Below are 16,391 nucleotides of genomic sequence, written 5' to 3' on the forward strand. Positions count from 1 at the left end.
ACTGAAAACATGAAGGCAAAGGACAGCCAGCTACCTCCTCAGCTGAGCACACAGCTACTGACTGTCTCCTTCAGAAAGTCCAATACGGCCAGAGAGGTAGGAGTAGCTCCAAGCTGATTGATGTCTGACTGAAGAAGGTAGCCCATAAGAGAAGGACACTGTCTTCAAGCACTGAAATGAAAAGGTATCTAGCAAAGCACAAAAGTCTTCTCACATTCCTTCCATTATCTGATAATAACGATAACCTAATAATACTTTATTTGACCACTCTGTAAAGAATTTGCTTGAGTGTAACTGTGTGCAGTCACAGATGATGAACACCCACAAGTACATTATTTCATAGCTTGATTCCTCTGAGAAGGCATGTGGGCAGTGACTGAGGGAGATTTCAAACTCCTCTGACGAAACAATTTCTGAACTTTCATTGAGAACTTATTATGAACAGGACGTTTCTAAATATTGCAATATCTACCATGCCATACTGCCAGCAGCAGAGCAGAACGATGATCATAACGATCCTTTTGAAAGGGATTACAAAGGCAGGGAGATAATAAGGCAAATACTTTATGATGAGATATTAACATATAGGTGTAAAGGAAGCTACAGTGAACTCAGATATACGAATGTTATATTTCATCAGTCTCCAAAAACATTGCAGTGACTGTGCCTCATAAAGGCCTTTTCTGATAAATTTAAGAGCAGGATTTCTTTTCCTGAAGAAGACACTAATTTTCAGAAATCATTAAAGTTTCTTACAAAGCATTTTTGACACCTACAGCAGAGACATTTAAAAAAAAAAAGAAAAAAAAGAACAAAAAGAGCTCTCAACCTCTACATTATTAGAAGCATGTAAAAAAAATCTGTGAGGCAAAATCTGGTGGGATTTCACATGTTCCCAAGCTTTTTCTATTCCTGGAAGTTTGTTCCCATTCACCTATGTAACATGGACTGAAGAAAAATCCCATACTTGACAGAAAATGATAGCATGGCCCCTCATAGTCTGTCCAATCTAAAATGACAACAGCAAAGCAATATGTAGTTGTGGGAAAGCCCTGTAGCCAAGTGACATACATGGAAAATATATCAGGAATGTTTAATACAGGAATTCCTGCCCCTGCTGCTGTCAAGGCAGTGATCCCAGTGACTTCTCTGTCAGCTACAATTATTCTACTGACCTTGGCCTGAACTTTGTGACACTCTCAGGACATACTACAGGCCTATGTGTTCACTCAGACTTTTCAAAAAATGACGCCTTTGAGTCTGAGTTTTTTTTGTAGTTTGGGACTGGCTCAAAATTGCCAAGTTTGTGAGAAGTCACAGGTGTCCATACTGCCATTTTTTGGTAATGGCTCAAGAGAGCTTTAGATGAGAAGGGAAGGATAACAACAAGAGCTCCCAAAAGACAACTGTTCTGTTCTCACGTCTCTACCTTTTTTTTTTTTTTTTTTTTTTGTGACATGCAATTTTCCGATATTTTCCCATCTTTTTCATGTACAAAATGGGACTTTTAAAAAATAGTATCTTTTAGAGCAAGTGAAAATATTGGAATGAAATTTCTGCCAAAAATTCTCCAAAAAAAAAGACTCATGATTCCTCTAATAAAAAAGAGACCAAGAGAAGCAGTGATCTATTTCATCTTTTAGGCTTGGATCGTACCTGATTGGTTCATTTTCATGAGAAAACACATTCTGTGTTTTCCTTCAAAAGTGAACCCTGCAGGCAACTTAATTTACAGTTTCCAACTTCCACATGGAGGTGGCTGTACTGACTTCACGGAAAAGGCACTGAACTCAGGATATCTTTTGTCCAGGCAGCCCATTGCCAAGGTGAGATAACTGATTTTAGAGGCAGAATCATCTTGCAGTAGAAGAACAGAACCTACCATTCTGGACATGCTGTTTCTCTTCTCCCATAGCTTGGTGAGAATCGGCTCCCTTATCTGTTCTAGATGCATTTTTCCCTTGAGAGGCTTCATGTTTGTTCACCCCAATTTGCCGAGTCCCATTTACATGATTCTTATTGGAATCTGAGCTTTTGTTTTCCCCAGGACTTGGTTCTTTGCTATTTTCTGTCTTTGCTGCTGCTCCTGCATCTTCTGCTGGCTTCTTCTCATCTTTTTCTTCTGTTTTCTTTTCCTCTGTTCCCTGGTGAGCATTTTCCTCTGCTTCTTTCTTAGCTTTTTCTTCTGCATCCTCAGCAAAGAGAGAAGCAAAATGAGAAAAGAAATCATGATTTTCAGTAAATTTGACACGAATGTTACTACACATGCATTTAAAACCACTTCAGCCTTTTACACATAAAACAAATTTTACTTAGATACATGTTGAATCTGACTTGGCAAGGGAAAAACAGCACAGAACAATTAAGAAAGGTATTAAAAAAAAAAAAAAAGCTTCATGTTGACCTAACTGTATATGATGTGCATGTCCATTTTTCCCACATAAGGTCCACCTTTGCAGATGGGACTCCTCAAAAAATTTTAAAGGAAAATTAAAAAGGGTTTTAGCTATGTCAGATTTTAGGAGAGGGGAAGTTAGCTTCATTTTTGACATTCAAGAATCTGTAGCACCAAATTTAGTTTATCTCATATTGTACTCTATAACTTTGAGCATTTAAAAATTCAAAGTACATTGGTTACTTGAAAGTCCACTTTGTTTCCCTGATTCCAGGTATCTGCCAATGCTGACTTCCCAATTCTTCCTTTGCATTTAATGTTATCCTTTCTTTGTAAAACCATCCTTTCTTGGGAGACTAATATATTGATACCAGTACATTCCATCCCAAAGTATCCCATGGTCACACTCAAATATGCAAAAGTATAAAACCAGAATTGAACATTAAACAGTAGCGGCATCACTCGGAGAAAATTAAATTTGCAGAGAAGCCAATTTTCCCCATTTAAAATCCTGCTCTTGTTCCTATCCGAACCCTGGGTCCTTATGCAACAGGAAACCCATGGAGGCTGTGATGTATCTTATCCGAAGTGTTGAGAACGCTACATTTCTAGACCAGGTGGGCGGCACAGCCTCAGATGGACTCATCACAGCAGCTCAGCGCAGGTTCCCGGGCCGTGTAGGGAGGCAGCAGAGAGCCACGGTCCCCCAGCACCGCACTCGAGATGATAAACCCAGCCAGGTTTATCTAGAGAGAGCCCCTCTAGATTCCTACGCCTGTATCCAGGATGAATAAAGCGTTATACTGCAAGTGCAGCAAACTACTCTCAGTTCAGAGTATGAGACAGACATTCATAGAATGATGGAATGCTTAAGTTTGGAAGGGACCTCTAGAGGTCATCTAGTCCAACCCTCTTCCACACGCAGGGTCACCTAGAGCATGTGGCACAGGACTGCGTCCAAGTGGGTTTTGATGTCTGGGAGACTATGGAAGCAGGTAAACAGGCCCTATAAAATATTGAATGAGGTCTTCTTCAGTCCAGCTGAAGCATTCTTGACACCTACAGCAAAGACGTTTTGTGCCTTACACAACCCAGGTCTTGGTCAGGGAATAAAAATTACAAATGAATTTCTAGATATCTTCTCAAATACTTCTAATCAGTGAATCAGAACCAGTTGGAGAGAAATCTACCGATAATATACAAAAAGAAAGGGAGAAAGCCATCTTTAGAACAATCTGTATTGCCTTGCCAGCAGCTAACTAAAGTTAATTAATTTTTAAATGAATTAATTATGGCTCACATGAAAATATAATTAAATTAGATATGAGCCTCCCTCACTTTATTAATCATTCCTGAAATCCATGGTAGCTTCCACAGACAGCTCAGTTATGCACATTGATATATCGCCTGGAAACTTATGGTATACAGAAGGCTTCCTCTCATTTGGGGAGCTGAAAAAAAAATCGCTATATTTTGCACCTGCACCACAGGAGACAGATTCAGCTTTGGAGACTGGGGCTTCTTACAGTACTATTGGATAAGTGCCTGTTATCAAAATTAGTGTCAGAAAATACTTCACTCTACATGGTGCTCTGCACATCAGGGTGTATGTTTATTCCGGCTTTTAATTTGTAGCTATTTAACGATGATCCTTTAAGTAAAAAGAGCTCGGTAATAAACTCACATACTTAGCCCACACAGTCCAAGACATTTGCCATAAATACCACACTCAGGATAAAAACAACACACTGATGCTGCAGGGGACAGTGCCCTCACCAAAGGGCAGACAGTATTCTACAATCTCTTGCATATTTACTAACAATATAAATTCAACAACAACAAAAACAATAATAATAGATGGGGGTTTTTTCTCCCTTGATGATTCCTAGTTGTTGAACAACTGTTAGCTGCTTTATTTGTCCTTTAATAATAACTCTTATTTTTACCACAGGAGCATCTTGCTGCATTGCAAAGTCACTGGTCTGAGAGGGGTGGGCGGTTTAACCCCCCACTGTGTGGCAGACCCTGCTGCATAAGGCCAAGTGAGGCTGGACAGATGGAGGGAGGTGCAGAGATTGCAAGTACGGTGCGTGTATTGAAACCCTTAAAACTGTACTATTAACCATACTTCATTCACTCAATACTTATCTACTGTGAGATGCTGACCAACTAAAACACTTTGCTTGTTTGGTTAGCTTTGATTTGTTTGTTCCAAAAAGAATACACGAATTAGTAAATACCAATTAGAAAACTAAAGCACATCCAGAAAACCTGGAAAACAAATACATTTTGTGTTATGTTTTGTTTTTATTTTCCTGGAATAAATAGAAAGGCTTTTCCTGAATGGCAAATTTTAATCCCAAGGAAAATTTAATTTGATTAATGTTTGCCTTTCTGCACCTACACACAGGCCTTTCAACTGCAGAGGAACAATCTGCTTTCAAAACAGAAGAGCTGAGCCAAACCTTGCATCAGTCCTGAGGCCAAGGTCACATAATGCATGAAAATCAAGCTTCTCCTATTCATGTAAAATACAAAAACTCCATTAAAAAGAAGAACTGAATAACAAGCAAACAGCTCAGAGGGGACATTGTATAACAATTTTGCAAAGAAAAAAAAAAACAAAACAAAAGAGATACATTCCTTCTTCTTTAGTTCCAAAGCCTACCTAAATCTCTCTCAAGTTTGAGGTGATCTGAAGGCAGCTGACATAAACCTCAAGGCAGAGCAATTAGACTTAAGTCATTCTCAATATATGTTTCTCTCATTTCTTTCTAAAGATCTCAATAACAGTGATTTGCAGTTGTCTAACTTACTACCACTCTATAATCATCTGCCAAGTATTCCTTGTTTTAGCAGAGATACTAGAAATAAAAGAAAATATTCCCTTATTTTACAGCAGCAACAGTCTTCTGAAAACTGACTTCTATCTCCTCGGTTGTCTCTTCGTCAGGATAAATGAGTCACTAATTTTTGAGATGCCTTATAATTTGCTTGACTTTGCTCTGCATTCTGCCATATCTTTGCTGAACCACAGTGTTCAAAACTGGGATCATGCAAGAGCCTTAGGAATACTGAAAGATAAGGAAGAACACCAAACATCTTAGAAGAAATGCTTCTGCTTACACCTTGAAATCTTATTCTGTTTGGTTGGTTTGCTTGCTTTGTATTATTACAATAGTATGACAATATTTACCCCAGACAGCTTGCAACCAACACAGTCCCTACACTCTGCAGTGCTTTTCAGACTGATGACATCACGAGCAAATGCCGCATACTTTGTAATCCATCATCCAAACTATCACTGCAAATCAAATCCAGCAGCGACTCCAGGGTATGCTGACCTCCTCTGAACTATCTTTCATATTTCTTTCTACTGACAACTGCTCTGTAAATACACTTTTTTTCCAGCTATTTTTGCACCCAGCCTAATTCTGACTCATGACTCCCCTCACATTGTAAGGGAACCTCCCTTGCAATTTGCTTGTTTTTAATTTTCCCTTCCTATTTTCCACATCCCTTTCATCATACACACTTACACACAATGCACAAATGTGTTACAATCTTTCTTTCTTTCTAAATTCGTTGTAGACTGCTGACCTCAAAAAGCAGATTGTTTCAAACTAACAGAGCTTACTTGGAGAAGAATTTCATTGAAGAAGAGCTTGAAGAAGAAGAGGTCAAAAGATTTTTTATTCTTTCATTAAGAAGTCTTGCTGTTACCTTTGGTGGCTTGTGCTTTCCATTTCTCCCGATTCTGCTGTACCACCTCAGTCCAGGTGGCTTTAAAACATTTGAAGTCCACAGTGAGTATGGAGCAGTTGAGTGAGGCACTTCCTTCTGACCCAGTGCTCTTGACACTTGATCTTTTAACTTCTGAGGGACTAATGCTGTTCAGACTGGGAAACAAGATCACAAAACATAGCAGGAACCAGTATTCCATATGTCCAAACACAGGTAAGAAGTAGTAGCAACTATAAGTGTAGATAAGTTAACACAGTCAACCAGCAAAAATGCATAGCCAAGCTGAAATCCCTCATTCTTGCCTCCTCCTACACTACGGCAACCAATGTTAAAAAAAGCTAACACAGCTGGCACAAGCTAACACAGTATTAGAAACAGTAGTTTATAATACTAATTCCCTGCTTATTTATAGGTATTCTGAGTCCTCAAGAAAAAGAATCATTCAGAGTTGCCCAGGCTACTTTTGCTGCACATCTCTATTCACTAATTAATAATTGGAGAGTCAGACATTTTCAGAAAGCCAATAAGGAGCCCCCTAAGATTCACCAATGGGAGCCACTAGGCATAGGACTCCTTCAGAGTCCTACCCAGACTGTGGGGATCTCGGGGTCCTCAGTTAAGGCTGAAATCAGGCACTCATTTGAATTATAGATCCTGCAGTTCTCTTTTAGGGATAGAAACTTAACTGAGCACATTTTAATAGAGACAGGAAAGTAAATGACATGGAAAGAGGGCAGTAGTCACCTTTTGCATGCTAGCCCAAGGCTGAAGAAGTCACCTTGGAGAGGGAATGTTTACCTTGAGGCCCTGCTTTAATGGAGGACCACTTACCATGCAGCTATTAAATGCCAAGACAGTGTCCTGTCCACCAAACTACAGAAAACAGGGGAGACAGTTGGCAAGAGGAGGATGGAAAGACACTGCCTTCTTCCTGCTTCTGGTGAAAACATCCAGAAATTCAAGAGTCCTGGGGCCTGAAGGAGCATGGGCAGAAGGCAGCATGACTTTAGTTTAATAGTGGAAGCATTTGGCACTGAGGGAGCAAACTTGCATCCTGGCCTCTGCACCATTCCCTTAGGCCTTCCTGGCAGTAGAGCAAGTTAAATGAGCGAAGACTCCTCATATCCAAACTGTTCTAATTGGTTCTAGTGCTACTTTAGACATTCGTGTAACCCAAGTGTACCTATACTTCCCAATTCTTTTTTTTTTTTTTCTTTTAATTGCAAATACAAATGAGTGTTTCCCAATGACTCTACCTTTCCTTTGGCATTAGTGATTGGGAGAGTTCATCAGGCTACACCCAGTTGTGCTCACTGCCTTTGGCAGCAGGGCTCGGGTTTCTCCCTGTTTCCCTCTTTGCCCTCTCCACCAGCAGGACTTTCCCTGCAACACAATCCTGTCATCAGGTGAGCTGCCATGGCCGCAGTGCGGATACTGAGCAACCAGGAAAGCTGGGCAGAACAGCAGCAGGGGCGCTTGGTTATTCACCTGGAGCGCCTAAAGCCCGACAGGCCGGAGCGGGAAGCTTCGTCGATGAGCGGCGTTACAATCTTCTCCGTCATGTCAGTCAGCACAGTAAAAGTGGGTTCCACAATGAAGTCTATGAAACCTGGGCAAAAACACAGGCAGAGCCAAGTGGGAGAGAGCAGCAGTTATGTGGAGTTACTGCCTCAGTGATCGCAGACAACTGCACAGCAAAAGGCGCAGAGTAAAGAAATTGCGCTCTGGAGGAGGGATCAGGGCAAAGGGAGAATGGAGCTGTGCATTAATCTCTGGCCCGAGAGCTGGATTTAGCCTGCAATAAAATGCATCTCCTTAAACAGTGAAAAGAAACTGGCAAATCAGAGCATAAACGGATGCATCAGAACTTGCTTTATATGAGGGAGTAGCATTTAAGCCAAAATCCTAGTGGATTTGGATAAAACTCAGTTTCAAAGATGGTATCTTCTAAAACCAAAAAATAACAACAATAATACCGTTAAAATTTGCTGGTGTAGAGTTACGTGCACATCTCCCTTACTGTGTATCAGTGGGCTAATGTGAATATTCTCTTTTGAATGCTTGCCCAGATTGTTCTTGTTGGAAAAGAAAATCTAAATCTGTTTTATTATCCTTTTTAACATAAGCAGTGAAAGGTAAAAAAATACCAAATAATACCTACTTTAGTATACAACTTGGCAGAGATGAGTAGAGATCTGATATGAATATTGGAGAGGCTGAAGATCACTGTAGTCATGAACTCTTGTGCTGGAGCCATGTGCAACATGCACAGATAAATTTGGAGAGTGAGGTGCTTACAGGACCTTCAGCCTTCCTTTAAATCTTCACCTGGAGCAAGGGATGTTCCCTGTGCTCAACCTGGCACTTCAGAGATTCCTGGCTGCTGAAGGAATGCAAGAAAGCAAGAGGTGCCTTTGATCCCTCCCAAGGCACATGCCAATTCGGGTCCATTCTCCTGTAACTGACACAAACTACAGTTCCTTAGTTCCACTTTTGTGACTGCAGTATAAAACGTTCTTCTCTAAATTGCAACCATACAATTTCAGGTTGCCTCCAGTTGAGCATGGGGTTTGGTTGATGATATTCCACGAAGCTAACATCAAAAAAAAAAAAAAAAAAAAACTACAAGAGAGTATGATCATATATTTGAATATATGATTTGATAATTATCAACTGTTAGAATTATACAATTACACCATTAGAAACTTCTGTGGCTGGCTTATTGTACACTTCTGTGATGGACCCTGGCAATTCTGGCGAATAATGGGAAAACAAAAGGCAAACATACCAGAATGATCAAACACCTGAACTTACACTTTTGATTCCCATCTAGAGTGCAAAGCAGCGGAACATTCTTCTAGTTCCACTTCCCTCTATTTCTCTTAATTCTCCTACTTTTTGATAAATTTCTAAACAATGGCGATTTATGCATATTTTTACACATAGCCTAATTAAAAACAATCCTTGACAGCTCTCAGACTTCCATTCTAATATTCTAAAAATCCAAAGAAAATATGCAGTACCGAACCTTTCAGTTTTACCTGAACACCTGAATCATGAGCCTCTGTGACACTGAGAAGGTCTTATGTATACAAATTTAGAGGAAAAAAGAACTCCCCTCTAAGGGAATTAATAAGAGGTATGTGCAGTATAAGGCCATTACAAAAAAGTGTGTGCTGGATCACAACCCAGATAATCCCACCAAAGTATAACTTTTAAAACACTAGGAGCTGCACTGATTGAGCAGAGCATTCCATTTGCCAAAGAAACGCTGAGGCAACCAGGCAGGCAGATGCACACACAGATATGTGTGTAAATCTCACAACCCTGACAGCTCCAGAAATCAGTTTTGGCTTCTTTGATCCTCCAGGGGCAAAAACACAACAACAACAAAAAAAAAAGCAGAGCAAAGGGGAATAGAAACCAAAGCCACAATATTTTGTGATTCTCCCTTGACAACGGTACTGTCATTTGTTCCATCACTACCAACAAAACTGAGATGTACAAGTCTCATAAATGTGTTTTTTTCTTTGATAAGGCAAAAGCAGGAATTGTGAAATAATTCTCCTGCTGAATGAAAGTGCATGTACTATTTTTCCTCTGTTTCCAATATTCTGAATAAGTTATTCATCTCTGTTACCTTTAAATGGGCATTATAATAAGGTTAGGAAACACAGCCTGTTATAATAGAAACAAAGCTTGGATCTTATTAATAAATCTGACTTACGTCATATTCCCAAGACCATCCACTAATCTCTCTATTTCTCTCTTCTTACCTAAAGACTTTAATACTGTAATTCAGTTTTACAATTAAAAAAAAAATCAAATAATGAGCTGAATAATATACTGCTTAAAATCTAGTCAGTTTATCATCCTTTTGTCTTGTTCAACAGCATGAGTGCAGTAAATATTTCGGTACCCCAGTGACCAGCATGATTTTATCAATTACCACTGCATTCTGAGATAGGGTATTCCAGGCACCTAACAACAGTTTATTTTTACTGCAGTCTGAGACTATCACCACGAGGACCAGTGGTTAGAAAACAGTTTCCCTAGAGTCCACCATAAAAAAATCAGCATAATTCACTCAGTCTTTATCTGATGTTTTCTGCAGATGTAATTTTCTTTGTTGCCAACCAAACAACAAAAATAAATGACTTATCAGATGCAAGACAGGATGATGACAACAGAGCGTGATCTCCAGTCAAGCAAGATTCCCACAGTGTGAGACAGACAGAGAGACTTTAACTCCTTTAAAACTCTTGCTGGAAAATAGAAATCTTGGCTGGTTTTCATTGCAATTTGCTTGTCTGCTCCACTTTGACTAGAAGTCTCCCTTTCAGGCATGACTCTTGTCTGATTGAGCTTACTCTGAGCATTTCCTTTACAAACAGAAGTGACACGAAGAGAAAGTCTTCCTTTTGAGCAAATTTGTGTTGCTAGAGTGCTTCATTTCCATAGAAAACATCCATACTGTGAGGCTTTCAGTCTGCATTTCTGAAAACCTTTCATCAATAAAAATGCTTGTCTGCCCTATTTGTTGCATCTGCACAGACCTTACAGTAGCAAACCAGAGAGAGACTACAAACAAGCTGAGACACCGGAACAGGGTTTCTAGGCTTCATCCCTGGCAAATCCAAAAACCTGATTTCACTTCAGAGACAGATTCTTTTTACTTGTGTAAACCGATGGGTGTTTGCTACAAATAATAGCACCATTTGGAATTCATGAGGTACTTTCCTCTGCAAAGAAATGTGATGATTACTATTCCAGGAAACTATTTCTTAAAGCTATTAATCAGATAAATAAATGAATAAGAACAGAATATTTTTTGAGAGTCCTTTTGAGAGCCTTACCTCAAAGTACATATGCAGAAAATGTAAGAGGTTTTGATTTAATAAAGCAGGTGTTACAGCAAGACATTGCTAATATGTGCAGCAGCTTGAAAACTTTATAATATCAGAAAGCAAGATTTATAGAGTAGCCTATTAATGTCAATGGATTACTAAACTGCACAAATTAGATATAATGACAAGTAGTTTATAATAAGGCTGTCTTTGTATACTGATCGAGTGCCTCTTTTATAACATGTAATTGGGCTGGGGATGGTTTAATTTGTCATTAATTTTGCAGTGGCTTGACAAAACATACCAGTGCAGAAGCTTCTTGGCTGTTCTGACCTTCCCAAGCAAAGGAACAAAAAGAAGGAATACAAGGCAAATTGCTTTTTCCAAACACACTCTCTACACTGTGACCCTACGCTGGAACTCAGAGGTGCTATGCAGGAAGCACAGCTCCTCCGCTGGAAGGAGTGAGGGTTATATGTGAAAGCAGCTCAAATGAATGTAAATAAAAAGACATCTCTACATGCCCTTCCTTCCACACCAGGCAGGAAAAGTGATTGTGTTTTCCCCGTGCAGAGTAGGACAAGTATTTTGCCTAGAAGTCCTCAATACAGGCTTGAGCTGAAGCTGCAGCTCTTAAAAGTTTGCTCCTTCTTCCTTCCACCAAGGTGCTGAGAGAGCACAGATGTCCTCAGCAATTACATCCTCTGCATGCATACTTCCTTTTCCACATTACTGTTACAGAGAAATAAATGCTATGAGTTTGGCAACCAGACCAGGACTGCCTAGGGCTTTTCAAGTTCAGATTCTTGGCTGAACTGCCTAAACTTCCGAGGCCAGGAAAGTCCGTGACGGAGCCACCTCAGATGATGGCCCTCCTGATGAGAACAATTAAGTAATTCTGAACAGAAATGGCTCTGAGCCACAGATATGAATCTGAACTTTCCTAAGTCCATGATATCTTCATCTTGTTCTTTAGGTAGCCCTTTACAGCCCAGAAGGCAGCTGATAAACTCCATACTTCCAATTCTTTGTTATTTTTTTCATTTAGGACATTTTCTCACAGCTTCTTTAACACTAGACTCAGTCCCTCATTTTGAGGGTCAGTGTTTTCTTTCTTGTGTTGTTCTGTTTGACACCCTATTCTGTAGTCAAGGCTAAAGGATAATTGCTGACTTTCCGCTTCGCTGGCTTCCTACAAAAAATCGCCTACAAATCTACTTTTTCAGTTGTGCTTTCTTGTTCCCAGATTCCTGAACAGTTGTAACTTACTTATCCTCTCTTTTCTCCCCAGACACTAGGCTTGTTGCTTCTTCCATTTTTATGAAAACAAAACAAAACAAACAAAAAATCAAGCAAACAAAAACCTGTAACAGCTTCCTGCAAGTTTTCAAAATGACTGACATTAGGGTTCCATATCTCCCAATGGTAACCATACTACAAAATGTTGCAATACGCACCTCATCATCACAGTTCAGAAAACCAAAGTGTCATAACTGTGCATGACAGTTGGCTCTGCACTCATGTTAGAGTTAAATTACTTATCATGTGAAACCACTACTATAAATTTAATGGCTCCTAAGTTTTGCACTGCTTAGCTGGAGTTGAGTTGATATGGAGAAAATAATGCTATTTCACTTTATTTCTCCTCTATAACCTAGTTGTAAATGATGGGAAATCACTGTGATCTTAGTCCCACAAGAGGAGTAAGTTGTCCTGCTCCTTTTAATTTAGCAAAAGTGACATACCTATTTGAGACTGAGCAACCATAGTAGACTTGCGGTCACACAGTGGAGAAAAGGGAAGCCCTAGTTCTGCTTCTTTGTCACCCTGTAGAAATAAAATTGAGAAAAAGGTTATAAAAAGACAAGATCCATTGCACATCTGACATTTAAACTGATGACTGTAGAAGCCTCACATTTTACTTTCCTTAATAAAGTTTGCAACCTTTTTTTTTTTTAAATAGAAATAGAATTTGAAACTGTCTGACAATGTCATAATTCAAAGTTCAAAGCATCTTGATTCCAATGAATCTTTCATCAGAGTTTTCCTGCCTGCTTGGTATTTCTATGTATCAATGGAAGACACCTCTAGAACATAAGAACACTTTCCAGCGCAGTTCCCCAGAAAACCCAGAAGAACTCAGAGACATTCTTTCAAGAAAAAATATCAGTGTAGATATTCTCAACATGTTACACAAGTGCGTCAGAGCAAAAATTCAAACTCTTTCCAGCTCTCAGATCTGCTAAGTCCATTTCTAGCACTATATGGCAGAAGCATCCCTCGGCAGAAGACCAGGTGTTATAACCTCATCTTTGCCAGTCTTTCAAGTTGCACATTCTCAAAATGTCCATTAACTTGGTAGTCACTTTGAAACAGATTATACTGAGGTCTATGGGATGACATTATTTCAATGTTCCCTGGTGAGCATTCAAATTTAAATAGCCTATTACTATAGAATCAATGCCTTAAAACAACAGCTCACTTTGTGTTGAACTTTGTGCCACTGTTCCAACAGATGTCAAATGGAAGCTAAAATAACCATCAAACTAACAGCAGCAGCAAAAGAATCTGTAGCCATAGGAATGCCTGTGCCTGTTGGCACAGGAATTTCTTTTATTGTGTTCACGGAAAATAAATGAAAAGGTCAGCATAAGTCTTGTTAGATTTTTGGATGGAACAATGAACAACATCTGCTTTACCTCAGGAATCTGATGTACAAACCTCAAGGTAAACCAAAAATCAAACACAGAAGTATTTCTAAGTAAAGTTCCATTATTGTCTGTTGAAAGAAAAAGATTCCTCAGAAAAAGCCTGTCTCAATGACAGCTGTTACCTAGGTACCATTCATCTGTAACTCCTTGTGCCTCTTAAAAACCCCAGTGCCTAAATCGCTTTAGGAGGGAGTCTTTCTGACTCTGCTTGGACTCTTCCTTCTTCTAAGCTGCTCGGAAGCTTTCTCATGGCTAGTAAAAGTGCATTAGTAAAACAAATTTTTCCTGAAAGATATTTGCTTTAAGAGAGGCTCACCATAGATGTCCAATGCCAAAAAATCATATTCAGAAGCAAATTTCACAACTACAGCGTGGTTATTTAAGAAATCCTGTGTCACATCACAAAATAGTCGGAAAACTATGTAACTGGAGACTTATTCAGGCTAAGTCAGGCTTTATATCTCTGTACAGAACATAACACAAAGGATGGGAGAGGGTCTGTAAGTCAAGACCATAAGGAAATGAACATCTCTGCTGAAGACAGACCAGTTTCTTGGATGCCCATGGTTACCTGTTGCACTATTGCTGTCACGTATAGATTTATTTATTGGTCTAGTATTAAACAACTAAACTAACTCAAGTACTAAACAACTAACATCTAGACTAACTCTAGTCTACGCTTCATGGTAAGTTTATGCTTAAGGACTTTTCTGAAGATGAAACTTGCACTGGATCTGAATTTGAACTAGAATAGGAATTTTACATAAACTTTATCTAAAAGTGGAGTGTAATTCAAATACAAGTGGTTAATCTTGTAAATCTTCAAATATAAGTGGTTAATCTTAAATCCCTCACCAATCTTCACTCTACGGTGGTGCATTTTGTCAGATCTAGTATGCTTCTGATCTGGGAAAATATGTTCAGCATAAATATGTTCAGCAGCAGTGTTCCCCCTAAAATATATTTCAAAATCACCTTCATTATATAAGCCTCCTGTGTGGCAACACAGAGAAAACTGCAGCCATAATCCACCTTCTTGCAACTAGCAAATCCATTCTTAGTTTGAAACAAATTAAGGAATTAATTTCTAAGCAAAACTTTGCAATATCCTCATTAAGAAGAGATTTCCACAATGCCTTTAAAAACTGATACCATTCTAAAGTTTTTTTTTTTAACTTTTTTGAATTGCGTTTTTTTTTTCTTTTATTTTTTATATTCAGTTTTACTACAAAACACAGAGCTATTGAACTTTGGAGGGTAATTAAGTAATTACTTTTCTGCTTAGTTCAGCAAATCATATTGGTGCAAAGTAGCACATATACTCCTAAAAGCTCTGTTCACTTTTATTTTTTTAAGACAGCTCTTTAAATGCTTTTAAATAGTCAGCTGTGGGAGCTTATAGTTATCACGCCAAGCGTAATGATCTTTCCAGATTTGTGGGTCTGTCAACAGAAGGCCCATTGTGAAGTATAAAGTAAATCAGTTCATCTAAAGTGAGGGTAATGTGTTTTCCTTCTACTCCAACAATATACCTATACTTCTCTAAGGCATAGCTATAGCTATCAGAACACATTTTCTATGATTCTACAGCTAAGTAAAATGTCAAATATTTTGAATTTTGATTATTAGAAACACATACTGAACCTGTAAGAATAACTGGCCCAGGTTAGCTTCCCAAATCAGGATTTTTCCAATATAGACAATTGCTGGCACATTCCCAATGGCCTGGTCATCACATATATAATACAGGCACATTTCCAAGACAGGTAATAGGCAGCCCCACAGGTGTCAGTTAAGAAGGGTTCCTGTCAGTTAGAATATCCATTAGAAAACCAGCAGAAAAAGATGTGTCTCTCTTTCCCTACTTCCTCGAGCAGTTCTACATGCTCCACTTGTGCTGTAGAAATGCAGGGAAACTGCTCAGCTTTACCTGTCTGAAGAACTCCTCCAGCAGAGACATGGTCCAGCGATGGTGGAGGTCCCAGGCCTTGGCTGGATGACTGATATCTGCTGTATGCAACAACAGTGATAAGGCTTTCGGCTTGTCAATTCTGAAAACCCAAAGGATCAAACAAGTTAATTGTCTGCTCTGGCACTGGAGAATGACAAAAATCTCACCTAAAGAGGGAAATGAGCCTGTAAGAATCTTTGGCAAGAATATTAATGGACTGAGTGTTCACAAAACCAGACAACTAAGAAAGATTAAATGTCTGACTTCTCAGATATACCCTTCTCATAGCAATGGAGACATTAAGTGCAAGGAGAAAGTGGTGTTAGCCCTGCTGAGTTCCCTTCCTGGGATGCTGGTCTGTACAAGCATGTTTGAAGAGCTGCATGCAGTGCTCCCCATTCCAGCTGGCTATTTTTATACTCGGAAGAGGATTTAGTCTCTACTGTCTTATTGCAGTAAACAGTCAGGATCTCATTTTGCTTGCACTGCTGAGCCTACACAGTCACTGATAAATGCAGCATGTTTCACTGATAGAAAACTAGTGTGAGGTCAGAAGAAGATCCTTGCAGTAGGTTCTACAGAAAAAAAAAAAAAAGCCTTTTTTTTTTTTTTAATTATAACCTGAGGGGCCGGCCAAAGAATCCAGTGCATAATGCTTTTGGGAAGAGTTGGGTTCAGTTTTTAATTCCAATTCTTGACTGCTTGGAATAGCTGAAAGAGCTGTAGCTCCTGAGATTGCAGAC

General features: G+C 39.2%; 1 protein-coding gene across 1 annotated transcript in view; it reads right to left on the bottom strand.

The window, feature by feature from the left end:
* The window catches only part of PDE1C (phosphodiesterase 1C), a 170,535-nt gene that overhangs the window by 14,581 nt on the left and 139,563 nt on the right, over positions 1-16,391 (bottom strand). The window contains exons 12-16 of the mRNA XM_088521371.1: positions 15,628-15,748; positions 12,732-12,813; positions 7,628-7,748; positions 6,119-6,294; positions 1,883-2,185 (exon numbers count right to left, since the gene is read on the bottom strand). Coding sequence (XP_088377497.1) covers positions 1,883-2,185; positions 6,119-6,294; positions 7,628-7,748; positions 12,732-12,813; positions 15,628-15,748 — 803 coding nt within the window. The remainder of the gene's footprint in view (positions 1-1,882; positions 2,186-6,118; positions 6,295-7,627; positions 7,749-12,731; positions 12,814-15,627; positions 15,749-16,391) is intronic.

This window comes from Tinamus guttatus, unplaced genomic scaffold (genome assembly GCF_059628265.1).
Source record: "Tinamus guttatus ecotype Peru unplaced genomic scaffold, ASM5962826v1 Tinamus_guttatus_pri_ptg000119l, whole genome shotgun sequence".
NCBI classification, from domain to species: Eukaryota; Metazoa; Chordata; class Aves; order Tinamiformes; family Tinamidae; genus Tinamus; species Tinamus guttatus.